We start from the raw sequence: 27893 nt of genomic DNA, 5'->3' as shown, positions 1-27893 counted from the left end.
TATGGTTTTATTTAAGGTCTAATTTTGTCATTTTGTCAATACTGGAGTAAGCAAACCATATATGAAATAAAATTTACTAGGCTTACTCCCATTCGCAAACAGTTGGTTAAAATTCCCATTGGTATACTAAACCCGTAGTAAATAACACTGCTTTAAAAACATGCGACTTCGGGACACACTACACAACTCAACTGGACTGCACTACACAGCGACTGGAAATCAGGAATTACCTTAGGTCATTTCTGTAGTATTGGACTAAGGGGGAGAGCTGTAAAAAAATTCCACTTAAACTTGATGTTTCATGGACCCATATAGACTGAGGAATTGGGGAAAAAAACATTAGGAACACAGTGTTTAAATTACCCAATTGGTCATAAGGGGGGAAAAACCATAATCTGAGAATGATCACACAAGATCAGATACATGGCCATAACCAGATCCTGAAATGTTCGACACTAATGGGCTTAGTCAACGTCTCTGCCACCTTGCTTCCTTCCTTCCCTTTCCCAGAACACTGCAGTAAGGAGATTTTCTCCACACACAGACAGACACACACACACTCCAAATGTGTATACATTACAAAATAACTTTATTAGCCATTCCAAAAAATGAGGTGGTTACATACAAATTTAAATTAACAAGTCTTCGATTGGGAACATATGAAATTAGTGAGACATTTCCCTGCACTTCTAGTAAAATGGCACATCAAAAAGAAGCATTAGAGCACGAAAATGCTCAGTGAGACCAGCACAACCGGAACCGTGCCAATTTCAACACCTAATGCATCAACATGATGCTTGTAGGAATGCTTATGATGGGTAAAACCTTGTACAAGTGTTTTAAATGCTTAAATAAATGTCCATAGGTAAGCACATTTCTTGCCCCAAAGCAAACACTGCCTCAAACCCGTGACATATTAAAGACAAATGACTTCATAGCTAGATATGGATCTATGGATAATTAATTTTTGATTTGCACCTTCATACATCACTTTACTGCAAAATAAAAAAAAAAAGAAAAAAGAAAGAAAAGAACAAACCCAAACACTACCCACATTAACTGTATGGTGTGTATTACAACAGAATTGTAATATAGCTGAACTAAATTAGCATCTGATCAAACAAATAATTTTAGCTTACTGTTACTTTTCAAAGATAATATGAACGATGGATATTAAACCACAAATCACTGAAAATTCCTGCACATGAAACACGCTAATTTAACTTGTTCTAGTCGTCTCAGACACTGATGTAAAAATGGGAGAGAATTTCATGCATGTCGAACCAAACCCAAATATTTCTAGAACCTTCTATTGTGCAACTTAATACAATGTGAAAAGTCATTGCGAGTTTGTCAGCTGGTTTGGCTGTGCTCATGTAGCCTTCACAATAAGCGAGATAGGGGCGCAGAGGCAACTTGGCATACGGACAGCCACCACCATTCCCCTTCCCTAATGCTGTGCTACATCAATAGCTTTCCAAATATGGTCATAACAGTGTGGCACTTTGATACTCCATGACTGAAATTTTTAGCATCTGTGAAAACTAGCGTAATGACTATATCATGGCCAAAGCTATTTGGAACAAGACAAATGACATGCACAAGACAAATTCCCTGTAATACTTGATGAAATGTTAGGAAAACAGTTAAGGGTCACTCTGCACAGTTAAGGGTGGACTATAATGTGAAGAGAAGACTCCCTGTTATTTGGAGTCTTTTTTGCTGTGGTCTGGACAAAGCATTGGGCCATGTTTGTGCCCAAATACAAGCCTGTAAATGTGAGAAAATAAATGAGGCACTATCTCTACCAACTATGCAGATAATATAGCATACCTATGCCTGAAGACTTGGACCAGTGCTTTATAGAAATAATTTATTTTAAACTAATTTTAATGTGAAATTTTAATTCTACTACAAAGTGCATTTTGGCCCTCAATGTTTGATGGAATGACAAAAGTTAACTTCTCCAAAACCATCTTTTCCAGTTATGGAAAAATGTTTATGACAACGCAGATTCACTGCATTGATGAGCTGCACCTCTCGCTCTCCAAATCCAAAAACAGACAGAGCAGGCTTCCATTTTTCATTCTGTACCGTCACATGCTGTGATCTAGTCTGCCATGGGCAGGCAGGCTCCTCATGTCACTGGACCGCTCCTAGCTTCCCGTTATCTTCCCCCCTGCAGATTTCTCAGAGTAGTCAGGTATCTCTCACCAGACTCTGAGACACTGACACTGACGACCAAGTGTCTGGCTCTTGTGCCTGTGCAAAAACTACAGTGGTCAGAGGATACGGTTACCACATATAGTGAAGCGGTCAATCTCCAGCAGGTCTTTCTTTGGGGCTCGGTGTTTGAGCTCTGGAGGTGTGTCGCTGCTGCCCTCTGGTGGTTTGGGGGGGCACTCGAGAGATGGCTCACTGCTCTCCTTGCGTACAGGGGACTGAGTCGGGTGGAGTGGCCATGTTGCTCGTGGGGTGGGTTGCTTTGTGATTGATGGGGAGGGACACCATGGCTTCGGCTCACCTAAGAACAGGATGAGAGTGCATATGAGGTATAATCATGTGAATCACCTGCCTTGGTGTTAAATCCTCTTTCAACAGGCTTGACATTCCTAGCCATTATTGAGTTTGTGTTACTGTTGCTTGCTGTATAATTTAAAGCACTGTTGTAAACAAATTCTTGTTATAGAAGCATAATATTGCCAGAATCTGAGCTATAACAGATTCAAAAACTAATTCAAAGCAATCTGAATTATGCCATTTTTCAATTCTTAGGCTTGACCATGTGTCGGAAAACAGGCCTAATTAGTCACTGTATAAACATAACATTCAAACACACTATTTATAAGCCAATTATGAAGACTCTGGTGTTATTCATCTGAAGACATTTAAGAGGTTAATGCCACAGGGTAATGTGTTACCTGAGGGCGGGGCATCTTTGGTTTTGCTGGGCATCTTTTTTGGTGTCGTGCTGGTTCTGTCAAACAGTTTGCCCTCCATGTTAGCCTCTTTGACGTAGCGACAGGATTTACCCAGCAGAACTATACTGTTGAGCACTTTAAGTGTGATCATTCTGCAGGCAAGCAGAAAAGATATAGGGAGATAAACTTAGCACTTTGTATACTACACATTTGCAAACATCAAGAGGCTGATAACTGCTCTTGCACTGTGGAGTTAGGTCTTCTCTCTACTCCGAAACTGACTCATCTCATGAAGGGCATGACAAGCATTTAATTGATGAGCTGAATCTGCCTTGTTAGAGCTGTGACGTGGAGTGGGAGTGATGATTATTTACATTTAACGGTAATTTGCATAAAAGGTACTGGAGGAGAAAAAAACCCTAAGTGGGTATGATCCCATGCAGTATCTTCAGTGAGTGTGGGTGGAGCGGTGAAGCTGTGGTCTGAGTTACCCCAGGTAGAAGAGCAGCAGACAGACAGAGGAGAGAGCACCCTGGATCTTCAGTGAACTCATCACCACACGAATCAGCTGAGATAGAGAGGGGCAAGAGACAAGAAAGAAGAGGGAGATATACAGAGAGAGATAGTGAGAGAAGAAAAATAAAAAAAAAAGTGTGAGAAAATTAATTTCTGCCTGACATAAGCAGACATCTCAAAGTCAGCTGCTACCCGTAATGCCAAAATCAAGAGCACCATGGTGAGGTGCAATGATAATCAAACAAAAACAAACAAACAAACAAACTGTATGAAGTGTCTCACCAGAACAGCCAGAGGCAAGGGGATGAAGCCCATTCTTCTGGCTACAGAGTCGCTGTAGTCTGTGTATGCCTGTCCGTGTTAAACCAGATTTGTGAGCCATCTCCACTAAAGAACATGACTAGCATTTTAAGAGATTTGGTATTAACACCAGTGTTTGGTGTCTCACTCACGTTCTGCTGACGGCTGCTGACAAGCTCAAAGGCCAAACTGGCTTTGTATTCTCTGTACACCTATGAACACAGAACAATGAAAAACCCTGTGACAGTTTGTAGTAATATTATCTCAGCAGTTATCCTGAGGTGGAATATTAGCACAACCTAATCCTTATCACATGCTGAAATTAAATTTGTGTGAACAACATAAGAACAGCCCAATGTGAGGAACTGAACTCTGTTATACAAGCTCCCCTGCACCCTTAAGGCAGTTTATTTCCATAACACATTTAATGCACAAGACAACTCAAGACGTTTTTACAAATAAAAGTTTAAAATACAACTGATTTAAATAAAAAATATAATCTAAAATAAAATTGAAATTATAAATTAACTGAGGCCCATCTTTTAGAAGTTGACTGCAGTTGTGCATAGCATATAAGACAGATGCTGCTTCATTATGTTTAGTCTGAATTCTAAGCTCTAAAAGCTGGCCCATATCCATGGATCTAAGAGACTTATGTTTATACTCTAAGCATATCTAAAGTGTATTCTGGGCCTTATCCATTCAGTGATATATAAATTAACAGTAGTGCTTTAAAATCTGTTCTATAACTAACTGGAAGCCAGTGTACTCAACTAGTAACCAGAAGGTTACCAGTTCAAGCCCCACCATGCCAAGCTGCCCTGTTGGGCCCTTTCAGAATTTTAAGTCGCTTTGGATAAAAGCGTCAGCTAAGTGCTTAAATGTAATAATGTAATATCCTGGTTAAAAGCAGCAGCATTCTGAATAAGATGTAGTGTGTTTTTGGGAAGTCCATTTAAAAAGACCACAATGAGCTTCTCCATGTGTTGTTTAGGCATTAAGCTTTGAACCTAGCTATATTTTAAGATAATAAAAGGCTGTATTGGTGACTGTTTGATCTGGCTAGTGAAGTTGAAATCCGAGTACACGCCAATATTTCTGACTTTGATTTTGTGAGACCTGTATTCAAGATGTGCGTTAATTCTGAGACGCTCCTCTTTTCTACCAAATACAATAAGCTCCATTTGGTCCTTATTAAACTGAAGGAAATTCTGCCTTATACAGTTATGTTCTCCAAAAACAGACAGTACGTGTCTATATTCAGCAGCTGAGAGAGCCAAGTACATTTGCATGTCATCTGCATAACTATGATAAGGAATTTTATTCTGTAGAATTTGGCTTTTTGAGGGCTGCTCCTGTCTTACCCAATTTTCCAGCCTGTCTAGAAGTATTCCATCATCCGCAGTGTCAAACACAAGCCAAGTTTATTTATTTAGCATTTCACACACAGTGGCAATTCAATGTGCGTCATATACAGGGCTCCATTTCTGTGGAAAGTGAAGAGGATCATCAAACACCCCAGCCATCCACACCACAGCCCGTTCACCCTACTGCTTTCAGGGAGATGCTACCGTAGCTTGAGGGTAAATACAGAAAGAAGCTTCTTTCTGCAAACAGTAGGGTAACAACATGGTCACCACACCTTAAAACCCTCCTAAACACGGATCAAAATATGGACAATTATGCATACACTCACTAGTCTCTATGCAACCATTTTTATTTATTTATAACTGTACCTATACTGGCACTTGACAACACTTTTCACATTACATTTATATCGGTTCCTTTCCAATAGAAGCTTTTATGTACAGTACATCTTCAAATGCATATACTCTGCATTTTATGCATACAAATGCATACTTCAAGTATACACACAAATTTAAAATTACTTGAATTAGACATACCCTCTCCCTACCTCAATAATTAAATCCACTGACTTGTGTTTATAGCTTGTGTATTTTGCTACCGCTGACTCTGTCTGGGTCAGACATTTGTGATAGCATCGTCACAACCACCTATGTTGTGCATGCTGTGATGCTGTTTGTAGCTCAGAAAACTTGCAGCCAACCTTTTTGCTGCAAAGAATGTATGCTGTACATCTTCTGTAATGAATAAAACTTGAACCGGAATTTCTCTCATTTCCTTTAAAAGTCCAGTGTGAGTGGACAAAAAAGTGACCATTTCATTATGGCAGTAAGCATGCAGCAATGGAATGAAAAACAATTTCACAGTTGAACAGAACTTTAAGGAAGTGCAGTTGCCAAGCCAAAATATATGGTGTTCAATGATAATGCATATCATCACTATTATCAATTATTATTGCTGCTCACTGTGATTGGACAATAAAAAAAAAATGTATATTTGCTTATGTTTACACTCATTAGGTAAATTTATATTAACATAATTGTGATGATAAATTGTCCCAGCTTTTGGCAGTACAGAAACTAATGAGGAGAGTCACTTCATTTGGTTTTCATCCTGGACACTACCAGCTGACCAGTTGTTAGTGATCTGAGTGGCGTATTGCGTTTGTACTCTACAAGCAATGCAGTCCTGGTCCGTTTTGTGATTTATATAAAAATTAAAAACACTTTAAAATCAGTTCTGAAATGAATTGATAACCAGTAAGAATTTGAGAATTGGAGTAATGTGGTCATTTTTCCTTGTTCTGGTAAACATTTTAGCAGCTTCATTTTGACTAACCTGTGGAAAGAGAGATTGTGACATAATAACCTGGTTGCATTTGTGTAATGACAGAAGTGGCGCTGTCTCATTACCTGACCGTGAGATATTGATGGCAAGTCTAATGTTTCTATTTTTATAATAAAAAACAAAACAGGCATTTGTTTCTGAAGCGAGGTTCTGGGACTAACTGTTTCGTGGTGTTACCTAATCATTGATAAACAGTGTGACTGATGTTGACGTTGTCTGGCCCTGTTCAAAATATAAAAGGTTTTGTTGAAAAATGCAGTGCATTTTGTTTGGTTTTTTTTGCCATGTCAGCCTTCATCTTTCCTGCACTCTCTTTAAAAAAAACAAAACAAAAACCTCTTACTGTCATGGTGTTTCTCCATAGCATCTCTGTCTGAGCAGTTTCCTAATGTTTTCTGGTGCAGCAACAAATGTAAATGTAAATTTGAAATGATCCAGGGCTACATCATGAGAGCATGCATTTGGTGACATAGCTATAGCCTTCACAAACTTCCCAAGTACTCTCAAAAATAGAGCTAGTTTGAGTATTCAAATAGTCATAGAAAAACAAAAATGATCAGAGACTTCTAAATTCTTAAGAATAATGTTAGAAAGGTTGAGACCCTTGGTTAAAATGGAATCCACAATGCAGCCCCAAGTATGTCTTTACCAAGTATGTCTTTCTATATTCTTTGCCATTATTGTTTTTTGCATTACCTAAGTGAATGCTACCAGTTATGAAACTTACAGTAGTTCAGGAAATTCATTAATGAACTTTGTGTAGTATTATGGAGGCTTTTAAATGATTAAAAATACAATACTAGGAGAACTTTTTAAGATAAATGCAATGACTCTGAAAAAGGAGCCACTCCAGTCCTCTTACCAGTTAAGCGTGAATTCATAACTGAAACTGAAGAATAGAAGGTTCTCTCACAGAGCTGCACTACTGCCTTCTTCTATCCATGTTTTAGTTAGACCCATTAAATTTAGCTTACATGAACTGAAAGATTGACCTAAATTCCATTATTAAAAATATTTGCTGGCTAGAGATCTGATATAGGAAGAACCACCTTTGTACTGGTAATGGAAGCCTCTACTCTTAATAATCAAAACAGTTACTTGCATATTAAGCACCATCTTATTTCTAGAACAGTCATTATATCAGGGACCCAGTGCAATTCAAAACAGTCCATCAATGAACAATCTATCAGTGTTCTGTATCCTGTTACTGTTCACTGAACATACTGTGCTCTGTGTTACTGGGGTGACGAAATACAAGGCTGTTGTTCACTGTGCCAGACATTTTATAGCAACTTTTGGGCAAAAATTAAATTTACACTTTCTCCTTACTCCAAATTTAGTCAATCAGTCAAGAAAAGTTTTTGACTAAGCAAAGTACTTTTTCCATTTTTTGATGGTAAGAGTATGTCAGAAACTGCATAAGCAAGCCCACTGTTTTTTTCTTAACTCAATGTTTGAGGTAACTAAAATTAGGACACCAAACAATATCTTGACTAACTGACTCAATTTGGGTTGGTGGAAAAATTGTGTAAATAAGATTTTGAATGTTGTGATTGTTCTGTCACAGTGCTCACGTCGGCAGTAATGTCGTTGAACTTGGTGATGAAAGCGTGTTTTACGATGTCTACAGTGACCTCGGAGGTGACCACCATGAAGGCATCTGGCAACAGTACCCACAGGTGATCTGAAACCAATACAGTGACCACATCAGTGCCTTTGTCATGAAAAACATGATAAAGAATTTCTTGGAACACACCGTCAAGCCTATTTTAACATGCAGATGATTGCTTGCTATTTCACTTGCCAATCCAAGATCAAGTCTTCTTACTGAGAACAAATCTAATCCTGACCTAACTTTGACAAAATTCTGGTCAAGTTGAGGCAGACCTGGGTTCCACGAGAACTGCTCCATGTTCCTGAGACACACAATGAGTAGCAGTGCATAGTTGGTGAAGCGCTCCTTAATATCTGCAGGGCAGAGATCAGGAACATCCCAAAATGAGCACTGTGCAACAAACCCACATCAATCTCATGCACTGCTCTTTATAGAGCCCATATGCATTTTGTTTAAAAAAATGTTCTGGAAAGGTTCAAATATGGAGCTATAAGCTGGGCAGGAGAGCTACTCAGACATGTAGCCTGCTGGTACCTCCATAGTGTGAACCTGAGAGCTAAAGATTACCATTTCTAAAAAAGGCCTCTATGCGTAGCGTAGGGCACTGTTTTAGCTCGCCTGACATCAAAGAGGTTGTCTGCTACTGAGGTCAGTTTGGAGGCTAGATATTGGCTTTGATACTTGATTACAGTTCATTAAGAGACACTACAGAGTCCAACTAATCATTTTCATAACTTACCACTATTAGACATCTGAAAGAGGTTATTTTTCTCAAACTTTTTAAAGACGCTTCCTTTGATCTCCACAAACTGTAACAAGTGGAAGAAAATACACACAAGTAACAAATTAATCACTGTAAAGACAAAAATAAGAACAGACAGTGCATTACCAGTACAGTGTGATTGCTGTATCAGTGAAGAGCCCCATGTAAATAAAGGAACTCAAAAGGCAAAAGTGAAAATTCTTACATTTACTTGCAACTGAATGTTATTGTTTGTGTGTATGTGTATGTGTGTGTGTGTATGCACATGTACTCACATTGTTGGACATCATAATGGTGAGCAGAGACTTGTTGTGTGAGTTGAATGCCACGTTTAGTGTGGATGCCTGCACCATGATGAGGATGGCATGCAGGACTGGGGCATATTGAACTCAGGAAAAATGCAGGGCTAACACTGACGTGGATAACACAAGCAACTGAAGCATAACATGCTCATGGAAGGTTTGCAACAACAAAGGGTACTGCTGAAGCAAAGCCAAAACAAATGTGCAGTTCTTACAAGAGTCCCAACCTAAATGCTGCTGGCTATAAAAAAGGATACAAACATAGAACACGGCCATAATAAAGTGGGGAATAACTCCAATGTGAGCTCTTTTCCTGGACTTCGGCTCAGTAGCTGTCCAGTAAAGAGCATCTAGAATGTCCTGTCCAAAGGACGAGAAGAGACGGTCTGCCACCTAAAACACAAAAACCCCAATTTTTTTTTTTGAGATTTTGTTTTTTAACAAGACAACCAGGCAAGCTAGATCACCATCTGCAAAGTATATTTACACAAGAATCAAAGGAGATCAGCAACTGGAAAACAGAATAAGTTGTCTTATGTGATTTTACTAGGATCCAGTTCCTAGTTCCTGATATCTTGCAAGCTAATTTGCAGTTTACAGTGCCAAAATATTAGTCCACTTTGTAATTGTTATTAGTGATGCACTGTAATTCAGGATGCCCTTTTAAAGAAAAGTAGCATCTATAGGCTATGTATAACAAGAAAAATATACCCTATTAGCCTTCAAAATCCAACATCCTTGACAACAGAGAATGGTTGGTCATCCACAGCAATTATTTATAGTCTACTATGTTTTGTCACTGTCTGTAATTTCTTCTTTAAAACGTATGGCTACAGATGATAGTGGTGTGCTAGCAAAGACCTTCCTTTTCTCTTTAGTAGTTTTGCTGTGTTCCGCATACTGAGCAGGATGTCATTTTCAAATGGTGTAACAGACCTGAGCTGAGAAATCCTTGGGTACAGTACCTTTGCTTGAAAATATACATGAACAGAGATTCCAAATCATGTGAAATGTCCCTAGCAGAAATTGTGTATGAAAATGTTTTCACTCGGTCGACATGTGGCTCAAATGTTTCGAATGCATCCATGCTGACTGGCATAGGACAGCAAAGGAAACAAGTGGTGGTTTTTGTTTCAGTTAACTAAAATGTATTTATTTTCTGTCAAATCTTTCGGCCATTTCTCTCTTTCGGCCCAAAACTGAAAATGCTGTTTTTTGGCCATTTCAGCCAAACATTTTCTGTACCTGAAATTTCAGTGCATTACTAATTGTTATAGCCACAGCTAAAATAATTATTAAACATGATTAATAATTAGGTCCTTGGTGCATTTCAGACATGATATTTTATCAAAATCTAAAAACTGATATAAAAACTATGAAATTATGTTTTCCTCAAAGATCTGCCTGCAGTGTCCAAGAAAACAACGATAGTTATGCTTGAGATGAATCAATGATGTCAATGATAATTTGACTAATCTTCCATGTTCTCTCTCACACACACACACACACACACACACGCACGCACGCACGCACACGCACGCACGCGCGCACACGCACGCACACGCACGCACGCACACGCACGCACGCACACACACGCACGCACGCACACGCACGCACGCACACGCACGCACACCTTTTCAGTGGGCAAAGCAGGAGATACTAGCTAGATTAAAAATGATTCTCATCACCCCAATTCCAAATTAAAAGATAGTAAGATTGAAGGTTAGCTAACCTAAATTTACTCCACCCAAGCCTCTAGCTAACATTAACATAAATAAATCATTCCTGGATGTAATCCGCCCATAAGTATGTAGCTAATTGTGTGATTAATGAGGTAAAAACAATTAGCAGGCAACAATGTGTTTATTGCAGTCGTCACTGCACACCACTTTGTATGAAGTCCTAAATTGGTTAGCTATATACGTAACTAGCTAGCTACTGCACAGCTGCATCGAGACCCCTCATGCATGTGTCAGTCAGTCTGTCTGTGTCTGTCTCTCAGTCAGGCAGTGAAAAAGCTTCTTCTAGGCTGGATGGCAAAAATGGCCAGAAAGTCAGAAATATTACATAAAATGATGCTTTTGCTACTGGTAAGGTATAAGGGATTTGGTCATATACCAATACTCTCATACTGAATAAAGAAATCAAAATATAAACTTACATATTAGATTCCCCACCTAAGGGGGGAAAACGGTTTAGCAAAATAGTGAGTTATCTTCCCTGAGAAAATCTTTATCACTTCATGGCATGCAGCCAATGTAACTACTTCTTGCAGATAAGAGAGTCTGAAAGAAAAGACTGCTCTCCTGACTCATACAAGGGGCATTCTTTTTCCTAGGTATTGCTAAATTAATAAAAACTGCCTGCTCCAAAAATTGACACTGAAGTGTTGTTCAGGGGATGGTAGAGCCACTGATTGCTTTACTGATATGTTGCCCCTCCAAATTCTCTGAAAGCCAAGGATGTGGTCCTGTTGAGCCTTGTCTCTTCACCTCAGGTCAGGCAATACAACTGCTTGTCAGCCTCCATTAATACAGACTTGTTATATTCTCTCAGGGTGGTGTGTAGTGGCGTAGCTGCTGTACTGACAATCTCTTAGCCATAGACAATTTAGGTTATATAATCAGAATTACTGATGTAATCTAAAAAACAAACAAACAAAAAAAAAAAGCTCACTGTAGTATTGAGAGTACATGCAGTACATGGCCTCAGTTTAATTTAATGCAAAAGTGATATCGTATAATGAACTTGCCAATGTTGGGAAAACTATTACTTCTCTATAAATGTTCTGAGAAAACATAAGCTTTTCGTGTCTTAAACAATACAAAACACCTCAATCATTATGTTACAATGAATAATGTATATCAGATTAAAATACCACAATACTTTTTAACTAAATTAAAGTGTGTCATCCATATTGGCTAGCCCTAAACCCAATTTGATGCATTTTACACTTTCAGCTGTTTATGGCAATCTTTTTGCCATTTAATGATAGTCACCCCAAGTAAAATGGAAAGTAGTTTATCCTTGATGTTGAACTGATTAAGGTGTTTAGTGCACCTTTGGAGGAACCTATACAGTGCTGAAAGAAATTTGCCAAAAATACCCCAAACCACCCCACCTCCACAAAAGTAATTTAGCTTGATAGAAGTAGATTAATTCTACAGAAAGGGACATCATAAAGCCATAGTGGTTTAGCTAGAGTATATCTGAAATGGTTTTAACTAATACCTCCAGCATGTTGTAAATGATGTAGAGTTTGATAATGGACTGGCCCCGGATTAGGTGGTACATCATGGCGTAGTCGATGTAGTGCATCATGGAGCAACACAGCACCATGATCAGACCCTTCAGCAGATCACACACCTGTGCTGGCTGCAGGAACCGAGAACTGCTGGGATGGCACATGCACACACATGCATGTAAAATTATTACACAATAAGCACTGCAGAACATGAACAATGTACATATATCTGTGGTAAAAACATAAATAAGTTTTCACCATGCAATTAATCCACAGCATGGATGAGTGTGTGTGTGTGTGTGTGTGTGTGTGTGCGCACACGTGCGTGCACGCATGGGTGTGTGTCTCAGTATTTGAGCAATTGTTATTCAGAACATGAAAACTATACATGAAAATTAACACAATGCACATTATTCATGCAAATCACATATCAAATGCCTCTGTAGTGGATGAGCACTAAGCCCAGACAGACAGAAAACAAAGAGCTTAGAATGTGATCTGTATCAGGGCCGACTTGGCTTCACTCAATTCAAAGCCAATTTGTCAGAGTGATGAATAGGTTTCACTGCCATTCAGGAAGGCAAGATTACATGGCAAGGAACTTGCAGCTGGCATGCAGTATGTGAAAATTAAAACCTCATCCTGGCTGTCACTCTCCCCTCAGGTGACACACGTAATAAGTGGATTAAAGTAACTTTGGAGGATTTAGGCATGGGAGGATAATACAATGGATTCAAGCCCATTCATTAAAAAAAGACCTTCAGACTGAAAAAGAAATAGGCTCTGTGCTTATTTGTTGTTTAAAAAATCATTATCTATGTCAGCAGGTGAGTAAGGCAAAGATAAAAGAAAGCAGTTTAAAAAGTGACTATAATGTCCAGAACAATCAGCAACACTAGCTTTTATCTTTAAGATTCTGGAAGCAACATTTGGACCAATTTAACAGAATATAGGGACCATATATTCTGCTCTTGTCCATGCAGTAAAAGTGCAACTGGGGATACACCCCAGTACTACATCGTATTGGTGAGGCACGCTATTTTAAGATGCAGTACCAAATACTCCTGAGGATTAATTCCTAATATTTTTGACAGGTCACAAAAACAACTCATCACCTCATTCCTTATGCAGGAATAAAGAAAACCTTCAGAAACACTTCACTGTGAAGCACATGCTGATGCACAAGGAACGAGTGTGGCGGAATGGGCGGAGCTACCGTTCACCACAGAGCCAGAAGGCAGCCTACCTGCTCCTTCTGCAGAATGGACAAATGTGTGCCCTGAGCAGGACAGAGGAAGGGGGCAGGCGAGGGGAAAAACCAGATATTAGAGCTTAGAAGAACAGGATCATGCTTAAAACCCACGAGGTGACAGGACAGAATGGGAAGACAGCAGCTAGATGCCAACAATGATTAATCTCACAAGTTTAGGCAAGCATGTTCTCAAACAGTGAACAACACGAGTATAAATATTAGGTCAACAAATCAGTAATCAAAATATCAACAATGAAAATATAAAGAATCGGTGGGTGGAGGAATCAGTGGTGTCTTTGTGTGGGTGTACACGTTACCCAAGGCCGCAGCAGGGAACGGTGAGCAGCCGGAGGAGAGCGAGCAATGTCCGGAGGGGCAGTAGGGTGAACACATAGAGGAACGCATCCAGGCACAGGAAGAAGCCGAAGAGCATCAGCTGCATGACACAACAGAAGCGTGAGCAGCTCAGCCAATGTTGGTCAGGCTCACTCAGCACTGTGCTTTAGTGTTTCAGTGCAGGGTGAGTGAGCACACTGGCATTTCCAACTAGTCCTTACAGGCATCCTCTTCCAGTTCAGGTTTTAGTGAGGATGAAAAAAAACCAAACATTAATCTACATTGTGGAAGAAATCATGAATTATAGCCCCAAGTCAAAACGAATACTTTAATATCTTTTACAATTTCTAAATTAAAAAAACAAAAAACAAACAAAAAAAAAAAAACCCCATTACATACATTTACATAAATTAATAAAACTGACATTTAACCAGATTACTGGTTCTGCCTATGTAGCAGATCAAAACATTTAGCAGAAACTATTGAGAAACTTCTGAATGAGTAGGTGAATATTTGACCAGTCTGTTCATTGCTACAAGATGGTAAGACAGGGCATGGCATTACATGTGCATAACGCCCAGCACCAAATAACAGGGCACTTTCAGGACATCCCGTTGAGTTAATTAATCTTAGCTTGAGCAGTGGCGTGGTTTTCCTCTTCCACTGCTGGTCTCTTTACGCAGTGGATCATGGACATGAGGAACGTGCTAAGGTGCTTGCGTCACATGCATAGAAAACTGGTTCCGTTTTGCATGCTACTGCCTCATTAACTTTTAGAATAATAATAAGAATAATAAAACTAAAATCTGCTATAGGTAAAATCTTCAAAGAGTAAATGTCAAGTGAAGAATTAAGTGTTTAATGAACAGCAAAAAAACAAAGAGCTTGTTAAAGGATAAATATGAAAAGCACCAGGTGTACCTAGTCTCTTCAGCTAGTTCAACTAGACAATTGCACTTAAGTCAGATGTAAAGAAGATATAATTTGACCACCGATGGCTGTCAATATATCCTTATAGTATATTTCTTATATACTTCTTTCTTACTCAAATGTAGAGATGAAGACCACAGGGATGCTGGCTGGAGCTTTTCACATAAGAGGGTGGATTAACTGATTCTGGGACATTGGATTTTCTGGGGAACTGGTGTTAAATTACATCTCTCGTCTCCCTTATGAATATATACCTCAGCTCTTAGCACATGTGCACACTAACTCAGTCAGGCAGAGAATACCACAGCTTGTGTGAAATGTATGTGAGATTTTGCTGGGTACGAGTGAGGTGAGTATATGGCAGAGAGCACTAAAACCTCAGGCTACATGCGCATTAGGACTGCAATTAAAGACTACTTTGACAGTAGAATAGTCTATCGATTATTGATTGCACAATTACTCACTGGATCTAATTTAAATAAAGCTTTTAAATATAGCTTGAGGGCATTTTACACATGTGCTTACTACATTAAAGACTAACAATAAAGATTAATACTTAAATCAAAAATATGCCTTTTAATGAACTTTCCTGCTAACAGAAAAGAAACAATTCCAATATCCATTTTTTCCTGCCAAAATTTAAATCCAAGGATAAGTAGTAGCAAAAATAAAACTATAGATGTTTTCCCTTAATTAATTAAATCAAACCAGCAATCTAAATTTTAAAGAAATGAACAAGAGGGCAAAGACAAAAAAGTGCATTCTGTGCTTCTGGCATGGCTCCTCTTCGGCCTGCATTTGATATCAAGACACATGTGGTAGGCAAAACAGCAACATTACTCTTAAACTCCAATACACCATTAAATCAAATCTACATTCAAGCCATATGGTTTGTTCTTGATTCTAGAATCCTGCGTAGATACTGAAATGCTAATTTCATGAAATGCTAATAAATGTCACTCAGTAAGTCCAGGTTCCTGATAAATGGAGGTGTGAGTGATTAGGGTTGTCACTTTTCTCCAAAAGTCAAGTTTGAACAAGATCAAACCAGAAATTGTTTGAATTCATTTGAATGCAATCCACATGGGGCACACCCAATTCATAAACTTTGGAGCAACATATTATACAGCCATAAAAATCGCTAAGACAACAAAGTAATGTTTAAGATTGTAAATTTAAACACTACTTTATCCATCATGCAAAGAAAAAAACCTCTCTCAGTACAGAAGCTGAAAATGTTTTTGATAAACTATATGTGGAAGACTTCACTTACATCGCTACTCTACTGTTAGAATTACCAAAATGTTTATCCCCCATTCTTAGAATATTTTTAGTTTGGTCTCCATATCCATGGATTAGGTTACAGTTATCCACATTCCTGTGCAGTTTTCTAGTATGTTCAACAATTCACTGATCAAGAGAAAATGTATTTGAAAAAAAAAAAAAAAAAAAAAAAAAAGTCTGCTACAGCTCATAATATGAATTAACAGCTAGTTTTAACATCAACATTGGTAACATTGGTAAACTGGTAACAACCAATACGAGTCATCATCCCGCGAGCCAATGTTTCCCATCATTAGATAATTCAGTATAACTGATGTGTTCCCATGAAAGGCAAGGTCAGCTTTGCAAATGTTGCAGTTCACAACCTTTTTGGCCATGTTAAGAGTGAAATGTTTCCACTCTTTGGAGGTTTTATTTGCAGTTTTGTTTGCCTACATGTTAGAGCATTCCAAATCATCACAAGCGATTAAGTCACCAACTAATCAACAAAGAAAATACTAACTAATTTTGTTATCAATTTCAGTCAACTATTCGTTGCATCCCTAATGTAAACACATTTTTAAACAGGAATTCTTAATCAGAGACAGAATAGGATTGTGTATGTTTGTGTCACCTTCTCCAGCTCTTTGGGGACCCTCATGCATGTGTAGACCTTCTCTCTGCGCTCCATGTACTTTGCCTCATTGTGCTCCAGGAAGTAGCCCCTGGTCAGCTCGGCGCACATGAACCTGAGCAGGGACGGCTCGCCTGTGTCCTCTATGCCTGTGCCACACACAGACGTACCATTCAGTGCTCTTCGTTTAGTCTAGCAGCTCTACTCAAAAAGGCTGAAAAACAGGCACTTCAGCAAGGCATAAAGGTCTTGCCCAAGTCTGCCTAAAATCATAGGCAGTTTTTTTTGGTTTGATTTATTTATTTTTAATCAAAATGAGTGTGAGAGAAAGAAAAAGTGTGCAACAACTGCAAAGTGCCTACATTTGGTATATGGGCAGAAAAAGAAAAGTGGGTAGATGCTCTTTTTGAGGTTGAGTGTGGATCACATGCTTATTCAGACAAATGAGAACAAAAGGCAGTTTAATTTAGGCTCACTTCATTAGCCAATAGATAGAGCATCCTTAATGGCTATACAGCCTGGGGTGGACAGCGACATCTATCAAGTGATCCAGGTATGCTACTTTCTAACAGAATTGAACCATTCTGCCCCACAGACTCTTTTGGATATGACATGATCCCTCTAGCACAGGACTACAACAAAAGTCTACTTTCTCCTAAATAAAGGTTTACAGACCGACTGGGAAAATGAAGAAACTGTGTGTGCAAACTGAATAAGAGCATGTAAGTTATTCATTTCACATCTGCATTCACATTCACAGAGTTACCACGGAACACACAGATGTTCATGATAGCTAAGGTTTTTATGAAGGTAAGGAGTTTTAAGGCAACTTAGATTATGTAATTATTAAAGGGCATCTTGGCTCAACCTTTCAGGTCATTTTCTCATTGGAACTGATACAAATGCTCTACTGCTCTGAGAGGTATAGTTAAAAAGTTAGGTTACCGCAAATTATTATTAGGTTCATAAGACGCACTCTACATATGCTTAAAGAAATGAGCTTTATCTTCAGTACACTTTCTAGCTGGTCTAGTCCTTTTGTATAAAGTTCATCAACGAGTTGGCTAGCTAGCGTTAACCCTAGCGTGACGTACAGTTAGGTTATTTCCACAGTCGTTATTTGTCACTCGCCAACTCTGGCAGCATCAGCATCAATGTAAAGAACAGAAAGGACAGATTATATCTAGCTATCTACACATAACCAACCTGCCAGATAATTACGTTTGTGTAATACTAATAAAATACTTTCATTTAACTAGCTAAGATAGCTAGTTAGCTAATAACGAGGACCTGGCAATGCTAGCTAACATTGCAGTCACTGTGATTGGAACATTACTTAGCTAGCTGGGTTAATATTCTAAATAAACGTAAGGCTTAGCTTGCTACTCAACCATATAGGTAGTTAGCTAGCTACTTTGATTTTAATTTAAGAAGTCCTGAACTGGCAGATACTGCCAAGTCCGCCAACCTTAACAATCATTCGTTAGCTAGCTGTTAACCTACCCTTCTGGTTCAGTTCCATTAATGCTGACTACGACAGCTAACTAGTTAACCTAGCTAACATGCATTAGAATAAAACATTGCTCATGTTTGCCAAGCACAAAACGATGCTGCCCAAGCACAAACTTTGCCGAGATTCACTCACTTGGCTGCTGTGTAGCCTACTTTAGTAAAACGCCACGCTGGAACTGAAAGGTCAACTGTCAGATGCTGGCCGAACCTTCCTGTCACACAAACAAGCCCACCTGAGTTCTCCTGCTTCTCCCCCTTCCCTGGAGGTCGATCATAAAAGCCTAAGGTTTCCGTCCTTTCTGTCACAGGGGCAGCTTTATCACTCCTCGATGCCTTATTGCATGAACGCATTATTTGTCCCTTGTTGACATCTTCTGAATGTTTCTCCTCAGACAAATTGGCCCTTAACAAATCCGCCATCTTCACTTTGTCGCTGCAACAAGAATTGTCAACGGCTCAGTTCTACGTCATCATATCGCAATGTTTTAATTTACTAGAGTAGGTGAGAATAACCACCAGATGGCGAAACCAGATCACACGTGGCGGCCAATAAGTAAAGTAACTCGCAGGTTTCTCTTAGGATTTTTTTTGAACATGTTTATAGATAATAGAAATAATTTTATACAAATGTAGAAATGCAGAATATTGCCATAGTAGCGCCCCAGTCTCACAGGAAAAAAGTAGCACATTTAGAACAGGAAAAGCTGCCCGAATGACTAAAATAATGACAAATAATTTGATTAGGCATGGCAACTTGAAGAGGCTTGGACAATAAAAAGCAAATATGAGCATCCTGTAAGCACATTTTATTGGCACACAAAATGGCAAAGCATACATACGAGACTTTGGATATGACACGAAAACTCCTCTGCTGAATATTATACAAACAATGCAGAGCTCTAATAATGCAAGATTTGAACAGAAGGCCTCTGAAAATTGATCTCTTCCTTTTCATTGGTCTTACATTGGGGAATAAGTTATTTAGTAAAAATAAAAGTTTCAGTAAAAAACAAGTGAATCAGAATGAAACAGAACCAAAATACATGTTTTGGTTTTCTGTGAGGATACTAGTTTGTTCATCATCATGGCGATTCCTATCAAGATCATCATCATTATCATCATTGTAATTATCTTCATCATCATTGTCATCGTCATCATCATCAGCAGTATAATTCACAGTCACTGTGTCTTGCTTAGTCATTCTTAAACATTCAAAGTTCTGATGTCACTCGATATTTCTTTGAATAACATGCAAACTACAGTTGTGCCCCATCCATCAATTAGGCTACCGGGTCTCAAACTGAAAAACTGGGCCAAGATTTAAACATTTTAGGCAAAGCCTACTTAAAGCCTACTTCTCTCAGTTAGCTGCACTCTCAGAAGAGTGTTATCCATTATACAGAAAAAAATCTGTTTAAAAACACTGCCAACTGAAAGTCAATTAAAACAGCTGCCATTATGGATTATGGTGAGTGGCCTTTATTAGAACCCAAAAGAACAGATGGGGCCTTTATTTACAGAGCCATAACCCTTCCATCAGTGCTTCCAAAGTGATGAACTGACCCCAACATGGCCTTAAGGCTGGAAATAAACAGAAACGTTCATATTTTTAAAACATCATGCATGAGTCCAGTTTGGGAAAAGTTGTTAAAGGGTTAAAGAGGTATGATGTGGATGAATATGCTTTTCATATGTGCCTTCAAACAGAGTCCCAACCTTGTTGGTGCAGTACAAGATGATCACAGAATATTCACAAATCTTTAAAAATAATACATTTAGACGCAGAAAACAAAATATTTTGTGGGGGCGGGGGGGGGGGGGGGGGGAGTGAGTTTTGGGGGTGTTAAATTACAACTGTAAATTACACAATTGTAGAAGCTTTTCTCTGCTTCAATGCAAGCTAAAGATAAGGACTGTCTTTGTAGAAGCAACGTTTTGAAGGAATGCAAGCTGAAAATGTAGAGGAATAAAAAAAATACAAGTGAACCTTAAACTATTTAAATGTGCAGAGGTTGGTCTCAGAGGCTGCCTTTGGAGTTCAGTAGCTCTCCAATGAGAGGGCCACCAACAGTAACCATCTCTTCAGTGATTGGCTGTTGTCCAGTTCCATTAAAAACTGCAGTCGCCATGGAGATGTATTGCTACCTTGGTGACCACCTATAGTTTATATGCTGAAAAATGGGCTGATTTTGTCCCAAAACCATCTCACACACAAATGCAGGTTCCCTTATTTCAAGGCATTTAGAACTGGTAAAATCGAGTTTTTAAAGACTGACATTTCTTTTTCACTTTTTGATTTTAAAAGTATCCATTGTTGAGCTTTTGCTGGCAAAGTCTGTTCAGCTTCCCAAAGGTTCGCCCTAAGCATGGAGAAGGAATCTTCTTGGTGAAAATTGGCAATTTCATTGACACCATGGCATGAGAATGATATCATCGGGGTAGCAAGTGAGGTCAAAGAGAGAAAAGAGACAGAGCTAAAGAGATAAGGAGAGAGTGCTGCCCTGGTGGAGGACTGACAGCACTGCAAGTGGTGTCTCTTTACTGTGAGGCCTGTGAGGCCGTGCTCTCGGGTTTACTGTCCTGGCCCGTGGGTGGCTTACTGGCCCAGGGGCTATTGTTGCCGAGCGCTGGTGAGCTGGTGAAGTCATCGTCGTCATCTAGACCGTTAGTTGCGTCATACTGTGTATTCTCCAGGCGAGTGATCAGACGCTCGTCCTCGTCGCCGAATTCCCCACCCATCAGAGTGGGTTCGCCCACCACCATCACATCCTGCCAATTGAGACAAGAGGGGCAGGATTAGAAGGCACGTCATGTTTGGAGTATTGATCAATCATAAAATGCTCCAACACAATGAGGAAAACCTTTTAGCTAAGCAGCGTTTCATATTCACGAGGACAATGACTGTCAGTTGAGGCTTTCTCCCAGCAATACAGTGAGCACGAAACAACGCATGTGTGTAAAGTGTCTATGAAAGGAACGATGTCCACATTCTGCCAGTAGCTTATTGAGACGTTTGCTGTGATTTCAACCACACCTAACTGCACACATTAGACCAGAGCTAATCCTCTCCTTTAAAAAAGATGAAACAACACAGTAAGAGAAGAGTATGCATGGAGCACAGTGCTATGCCTCCATTCCTCTCCTTTCCTTCCCTCTCTCATGCCATGGGCTCGACTGATCAGTTAACTGGAGCACACGCATCGCTGGTCATGTGTGTCCGCGCACCAGAGAAAAGGCATGTTCTCTTTTACTACCTGCGTTTCTCACCGTTCCTTCGCTCTCTGTCCGTCTCTTTCTCCCTAGTCATCAAAGACATACTCCCTTCTTCTCTCTGTTTACGCTTATAATATTTCACACTTTTTAAAAAAAATCTACTTCCATCCCTCTTTTGGCTGTATCAGCTCACTCTCTCATTCTCCCTTTATGCAGATATTTTGACACATATATATTTTCTCACTCTCACTTTACTTAATTCCCCTCAAATGATCAAACTAGATATAAAAGATCAAGATTGAATTTGTATTTTTCTATCATTACTTTTTTCATTTAGATGCACCCCATGGAAGTGTTGCCCATTAGAGAGAAAAGTACCTTTAGCTAATTCTGTCAGCTGACATGTAACCAAAACCTGTTACTATCCATGCCCCTCCTCCTTCTCTCATATCCCCTCTTCCTGGCAATCTCTCTCACACCTCCCCTACTGCTTTCATTCTCTCCTCCTGCAGGCCAGCACTGAGAAGCTCTTTTTAGCAAAGCACCTCATGAAATCTTATGAGGTCTCAAACTCCACAGCCAGAGTGCTACCACCCTCCTCTCCACTTCATAATTACAGTTATTCATTAAGGTGGGCTTTTGGACTAAATAACAATATCCACACACTGATTTGTCAATTTGCATAGCTAATTAAGTAATTAGCAGCAATGTTACCGATTATGAAAAAAAGAGACGCTGCCTGCCAACGATCCTTGAATTCACCATCTGTTTTCGAACGGCAACTGTCACCCTCTGCTCTGGGTATGAAACCAGGGGCCAATCTCTCTCTCTCACTCTTTCACTCACACACACACATGCACATACACACACACACACACCCCACAGGTTCCAGCTGGTGGTCTGACTGAGAGCTATAATTGCTATCAAACGGGAAGCGTGTTCTGTGTTCTCATCTAATTAGCTTTAGCCTGTGGCTAAAGCTACGCAGCGTTCACAACAACAGCAGCTCGGCCCACCTGCCATGAATCACAGCTGATTTAGGAGCACCTCTTCTACTCTGAGGCTTCTACGATCCATAAGAACCCAACTCTGGAGACTGGTCCAGAATCAGCAAACTAAGGCAAGAGTGAGCAAAATGCCTCTATGGTAACACCTGTATCCACAGAGGCCAGTTCTAACCTCAAGATAATGCGGCATGCTCAAGTATTAAGATGTTCCTGAAGACCTTGATTTAATGGATTAGTTGTGACCAAGCTTTTCAAAAGAAGGGTTAGATAAGGAGAGTGCTTTATACTAAGAGACAGAAGAGGACTTAAGCTCCTGGGTTACTGTTTTCTTTCCTGCATAACACAGCAGTTTGGCCCAGACAATGTCTGAATGTCTACATTCAACCCCCCCCCTTTCAAGAGTCAGTCAGAAATATTCTTGTTTATTGATACCATGATAACAGCATTGTGCCTTAACACTAAACACACAGGGAACAGTGATGCTAATAACCTTCTTATTATTTAATGACCCGGGCATCGTTTCCCAAAGTCATCATAGTGCTAAGGTCATCTTAAATGAGAGTGTTAAGTGTAATACTCGCTCTACTCTATTTGTATCATGATGCTTTTGGGAAACTCAGTCCAGGTCAGTATTTAATGCAACAAATTGCACGACTCCAAACTGCACCTTGACAATGGCTCCACTAGGGGGCACTGTTGCCACAGCACTTGATATGAGACCCCCGTGCCCCGCCACGCATGGTCATGTGACTGTCTCATTGTGATTAGGCTCACGTAGGCGACTGCTCAGGCACCGTGCTACAACTGCACAGACAAAGCCAAGCGACCACACTACACATGTAACCAGCATGTTCCCTTCCACAGCGTGTGGCACTGTTTTACTCGTTATGTGCCTTTTTGCTTTGGGGGAAGAGGCAAAAGGTTTAGTGACAGGCACGCACACACACACTCACATGTTAATGTGTGTTGGCATAGAGCCAGCAGCTCATACCAATAGTTTCTTCTCAGTGTGTGTGTGTGTGTATGTACTTTTACATTTAAGTGATGTGCAGAGACCAGACATGTACTGAACAAACAAAAAAATATATGCAATTAAAGTTATTCCTGCTGAGAGGGGGGAAAATACTATGTATATAGGACAATCGGCTGTTGGCTACTACGCAACATTGTCATCCTACAAAACCACCCATCCACCAAGAATGAACACTGCATGTGTATACAGACTATTTTCCATAGACTTTATAATTATTTTTATTTTTTGTCGCATTTTCACTACCAAGCGAGGCCAGTCCATGTCAAGGAACAAATGTGAGTATGAAAGTGTCTTGAAACTTGGTCACATTCCAAATCCTTACTCTAATCTCACAGTCAGCATTCACAGGCCTCATTGCCCTCGGACTCAGGCGGGGGGAGGCCAGACACTACAAATCCCATCATCCATCTGCAAACAAATGCAACCTTGCCTCCCACCATGACTCCCAAGGTAAAAGCAGCAACACTTGTGGGTTTAAGTGTGTATTTGACCTCAGGCTGAGTGACTGTGGGAGTCTTACTGGTTAAAGGGCCATGAGGATAAAAAAGGCACTTGAGGATAAACGCCTCTGAATCAGAGCTTAAACACTACAAAATTTCATTGGGATGGAGAGAGGCGCTGAAACTTGCCCTCAGCCGATTGGCTGAAGTTTGATTTCACAGTGCTAAACAGAAACAGATTTGAGGCCTTATACAGCCCCAGATTTCTGAGTCAGGTGGCTGGAACAGAAAACTCCAGATGACCCGATGTTGTCGTGCAATTAAATTTATAATGGTTATGAGTGATGTTTATAAAGTCCACCATTTATGACAATGCTATAAGGCTGGAGTTGACGATGCTACAGTGCTGCTTATTTTTCATCATTTGCTCCTACACTGCGCTGGTTGCTACATGCGTCATCCAACTTGACGACGCAACCTCCAAAGGCGCTGGTATTATTACAAACATTCACCTCATGGAAAAAGTCCAGGTATGGTGCGGCTCCAAAATTGAATTACGTCTTACACAATCTTACACAAATTCACTAATCAGGATTTATGAAAACAATATGTCAGTATTGTGCATTACAAAGCTATAGCTTACCAGCAATGCTGATGTTTTTTTTAAATCTATGAAACTAATCTGGCACTCAGCAAGCAACCAAGTTTGCAAACCAGCATTGATATATCACCAGGACTGGAGAGGCACAATGTCATATATTTCTTTTCTGAACAGAACATCCCATGAATCCTAAATGAACTCAGTTTTGATGACACGGCTGGGGTACGTTCAGATCTCATGCAACTGCCAAGTTACTTGAAATAAAAAAAACTAAATAAACAGTATTGCTTTGTGTAACATGGCAGAGGATTTTGTGTTTTAAACATCTTTTATTTTGAGAAAGCTTTGCTTCCAACATGCTAAGATTCAATAAAAAGTTTTTATTTAAAAATTTTTTTTTAAATTAATTAATTTATTTTGTGTGTGTGTGTGTAAAGGAGGAGATTCGATGCTTACAGGTACCTGGCTGGTCAGGTTAAAGCTGTTTGCTGGGCTTCGTTTCTTGCTGCCTGCGCTGTTGCCTAGGCTACTGTTGGACGCACTACTGGCGGAGTTCTTTCTCTTTCTCCTCTTTGTGGTGGTCTGTCGAGTGGGCTCTGCTCCACACACACACACACACACACACACACACACACACACACACACACACACACACACACACACACACACACACCACACACACACACACACAAAGTGTGGAATGGCATGAGGATTTATAACTCATATAGAGACACTCACACAATATCAAAATAGTACATACACTTCTGGGGGGAGGAGGAGGGTTGGAATAAGAATATATCTAGGATAAAAACACTAGCATTCACACAGGCACAAACAACAAAAATCTAAAGTCCCAGGCTTTGTTTAGTTGGAAGTGGAATCAAAATCATTTTAACATATCCCAAGACATGCACTAGTGAGAGGAGACCCCTGCTTTGTGTAAATGCTCAACAATAGTACTATTTGTAGAAACTCACCCGTTCTTATAAAAGTTATTTTACCACTGCTACTAGCACTCGCAATATGCTCATTTTACTTATACTTATCATTTCACAAATAATTCAGATTCAAACTATGAACAGTTACAGAAATGCAGTATTTAAAATGCTTCTGATGTTGTTCAATTTATGAAATTCTAATGAGACCAGACATCATTTTAATCACCTAAGAAAAACTAATAACCTATCTGTTATTCTGTGTCCACATTGCCAGATATGCTAAAGTAAGTGTGTAAGAACGAAATGGAGCTGGTGTCCACCAAAGATGAGGACATGGCTAGATATGCTAGACTAATTATATAAGAAAGAAATGGAGCTGGTGTCCTCTGTTGAGTAATTATGGTGTAAACAGACAAAACATACATTTCATGGACTATTTCATACCAGAATGAAATTTCCCTGTTAGGGCATGCTGTAAGCAGAACTTTAGACAATGGAAGGAGTACCTTTTTTGTGATTTGTGGGGAAAATCTCCGTTTTGAAGTTCTGTGGGTGTCCTGCTGAAAACCACAGTCAGAGGAAGTTTTATTTAGCAGGTCATGTAGCCTAAATCTTAGATCATAAAATTACATAGTTAAAGATGAAAATATTGGTGAATGGTACTTTGAACATCAGTGAATTGTGTTTAGAATATTAACATTTACATTAATTTGGAACATGTACATACATACACTTTTCTAACACTATTGCACATAAAAATCACAAAACAGCTAAATATGTCAATATTACTATTACCAGTACTAGAAATTTTGAATATCAATGGTGATATCATCTAATATCACTGGTAGAAAATGAAGTCCATTTTCAGAGGTTCTTACTACCCATACCCAGAGAGATGTTTACCTTTTGGTTTGCATTCAATGCTTCTTGTAGAAAAACACAAAATCCCACTATATACACATAACCTTACCATATACACAACTAAAAAAAAAAACAAAATACAACACAAAGTGCAAAATAAAACAATTTCACTAACCTGACAGAAACAGTGAATTGCATTTCTTTATGGGACATAAGCTGTGCATTGTTTTGAGGCAAAAAAATTAAAAAGACATTTCTGGCTCCTAGAATGTTTATCAGCGAGGGTGTGTGAATGACGCACTGAAACCACCTCATTTCCACACACACCAGAAAAAAAGACTTATCAGTGTTAAAAAGCAGCTGGCCTTCCTTCCTGGTCTGAATGTGGGAGCTCCCCTCACCGGGGCTGAGGAGGAGGACAGCAGGAGCTCAGGCTCACATGTGGCCCACGACCACAGAGCAGCCACAATAGACCTACTCAATAGAACACCTCTGACAGAGAGGCAGGCATGCCCAAGAGCTGAAACGGTCCCTGCCATCGAAAGAAGATGACAAATCTTCCCCAAATTAGTGCCCTCTTCAAAAATGCTACTCCTGTATCATTTGCATTGGCATGACTTTTAACTTTTGGGAACTAATAGTTTTCCCACCTGAATAGAACTACTGAACTGCCTACCAATATTTAATGAAAGTAGGCTATGCATAATGATTTGACAAGTTTCATTTCTTAATCATTTTTTTGAAAAACAACCTGCAAATACTTAACTGGAATTATAATAAGGCTGTTTTAATCACAGTACACAAGGCATTTTCAGGTTTCTGTATTTCAGTGCATCACACCAGCACTGAGCATTGCAGTGGAATGCATCCAAAGTCCAGTCTGTAGGTTTCCTAAGTGCAGCTCCACTACACCCTACTCTCCTCTGCCATGCTCTGAGGCACCCAAACCAGCTCCGGTAACCTCACTTCACACATACACATGTACAGAGGTTCCAAGCGAGCTAGGCGACTTGTCAGTGTTCTGAAAGGGGAAGCTGGGGCAGGTGGTTTACCTGGAGGTGCGACCATCCGCTGCCATTTCTGAAACAGGCAGGTCTTTAGGCAGTCTCTGGGGCTGAGGCTGTAGGTCTTGTGTCTGGACATGAGCTCCTGCATGGGCTCGAGGATGACACACAACTACAGGGTGGAAACATGACAGCCCACAGTGAGAAAAAAGGAACTTGGCTCGCATCATGTTATTATGTGATTTATTCAGGATAAATGATGCCATAACAACAAAAGATCATTTTTAAGATTTTTGTTTGGACTTTTTTTTTTTAAGCAGTAGGTGAAAACACAGACGCGCGCACGCACGTCATCCGCTCTGACAGCCGCGCATTTCTGACGCTGCTGTATCCCCTCGCACTTCCACAGGTCCAGGGGAACAATCTCTGGATGCGGGCCCAGGCAGGTCTATTTCAAGCCTGAATGCGAGGAAACCCTTCAGGCTTCCTCAGCCAC

General features: G+C 39.7%; 2 protein-coding genes across 9 annotated transcripts in view; both read right to left on the bottom strand.

Moving 5' to 3' along the window:
• Positions 1-568: 568 nt before the first annotated feature.
• Positions 569-18732, bottom strand: tapt1a (transmembrane anterior posterior transformation 1a). Of its 5 annotated transcripts, none has more exons than XM_026999397.2 (15): positions 18534-18732; positions 16789-16937; positions 13943-14061; positions 13620-13652; positions 12361-12523; positions 9387-9522; positions 9103-9200; positions 8804-8873; positions 8337-8417; positions 8024-8133; positions 3890-3949; positions 3720-3788; positions 3413-3489; positions 2922-3073; positions 569-2524 (listed from the first exon to the last, which is right to left on the bottom strand). In XM_026999397.2, exons 1-15 carry the CDS (start codon positions 18718-18720, stop codon positions 2283-2285), a joined length of 1746 nt encoding a protein of 581 aa, XP_026855198.1. In that variant the 5' UTR covers positions 18721-18732; the 3' UTR covers positions 569-2282. The 5 variants fall into 5 exon arrangements, with proteins under 5 accessions (XP_026855198.1, XP_026855199.1, XP_026855202.1 ...); XM_026999398.2 differs by having other exon boundaries at positions 12361-12520; XM_026999401.2 differs by lacking the exon at positions 18534-18732 and adding an exon at positions 18434-18527.
• Positions 18733-20126: 1394 nt separating this feature from the next.
• ldb2a (LIM domain binding 2a) overlaps positions 20127-27893 on the bottom strand; it is a 41633-nt gene continuing 33866 nt past the window's right edge. Inside the window, exons 6-9 of one of the 4 annotated variants that reach the window (XM_026999408.2) lie at positions 27446-27569; positions 26039-26092; positions 25051-25190; positions 20127-21069 (exon numbers count right to left, since the gene is read on the bottom strand). In XM_026999408.2, coding sequence (XP_026855209.1) covers positions 20839-21069; positions 25051-25190; positions 26039-26092; positions 27446-27569 — 549 coding nt within the window. In that variant the 3' untranslated portion in view covers positions 20127-20838. Of the gene's footprint in view, positions 21070-25050; positions 25193-26038; positions 26093-27445; positions 27570-27893 lie in introns of those variants that run through there. The other 3 variants (XM_026999410.2, XM_026999409.2, XM_026999411.2) reach the window with 3 other exon arrangements.

The sequence above is a fragment of the Electrophorus electricus genome, chromosome 12, assembly GCF_013358815.1.
Source record: "Electrophorus electricus isolate fEleEle1 chromosome 12, fEleEle1.pri, whole genome shotgun sequence".
Lineage (NCBI taxonomy): Eukaryota > Metazoa > Chordata > Actinopteri > Gymnotiformes > Gymnotidae > Electrophorus > Electrophorus electricus.
This window is presented reverse-complemented; position numbering and strand designations above follow the sequence as displayed.

What these genes read in the sequence shown, in the direction of transcription:
- tapt1a (XM_026999397.2), bottom strand. Translation starts at nt 18,720, where the DNA reads ATGGCGGATTTGTTAAGGGCCAATTTGTCTGAGGAGAAACATTCAGAA. An exon ending in GTTCCCTGCTGCGGCCTTGG is followed by an intron (nt 13,653 to 13,942) that starts GTAACGTGTACA and finishes TGTCCTGCTCAG; the next exon opens with GGCACACATTTGTCCATTCT. An exon ending in CCTTGCCTCTGGCTGTTCTG is followed by an intron (nt 3,490 to 3,719) that starts GTGAGACACTTC and finishes TCTCTATCTCAG; the next exon opens with CTGATTCGTGTGGTGATGAG.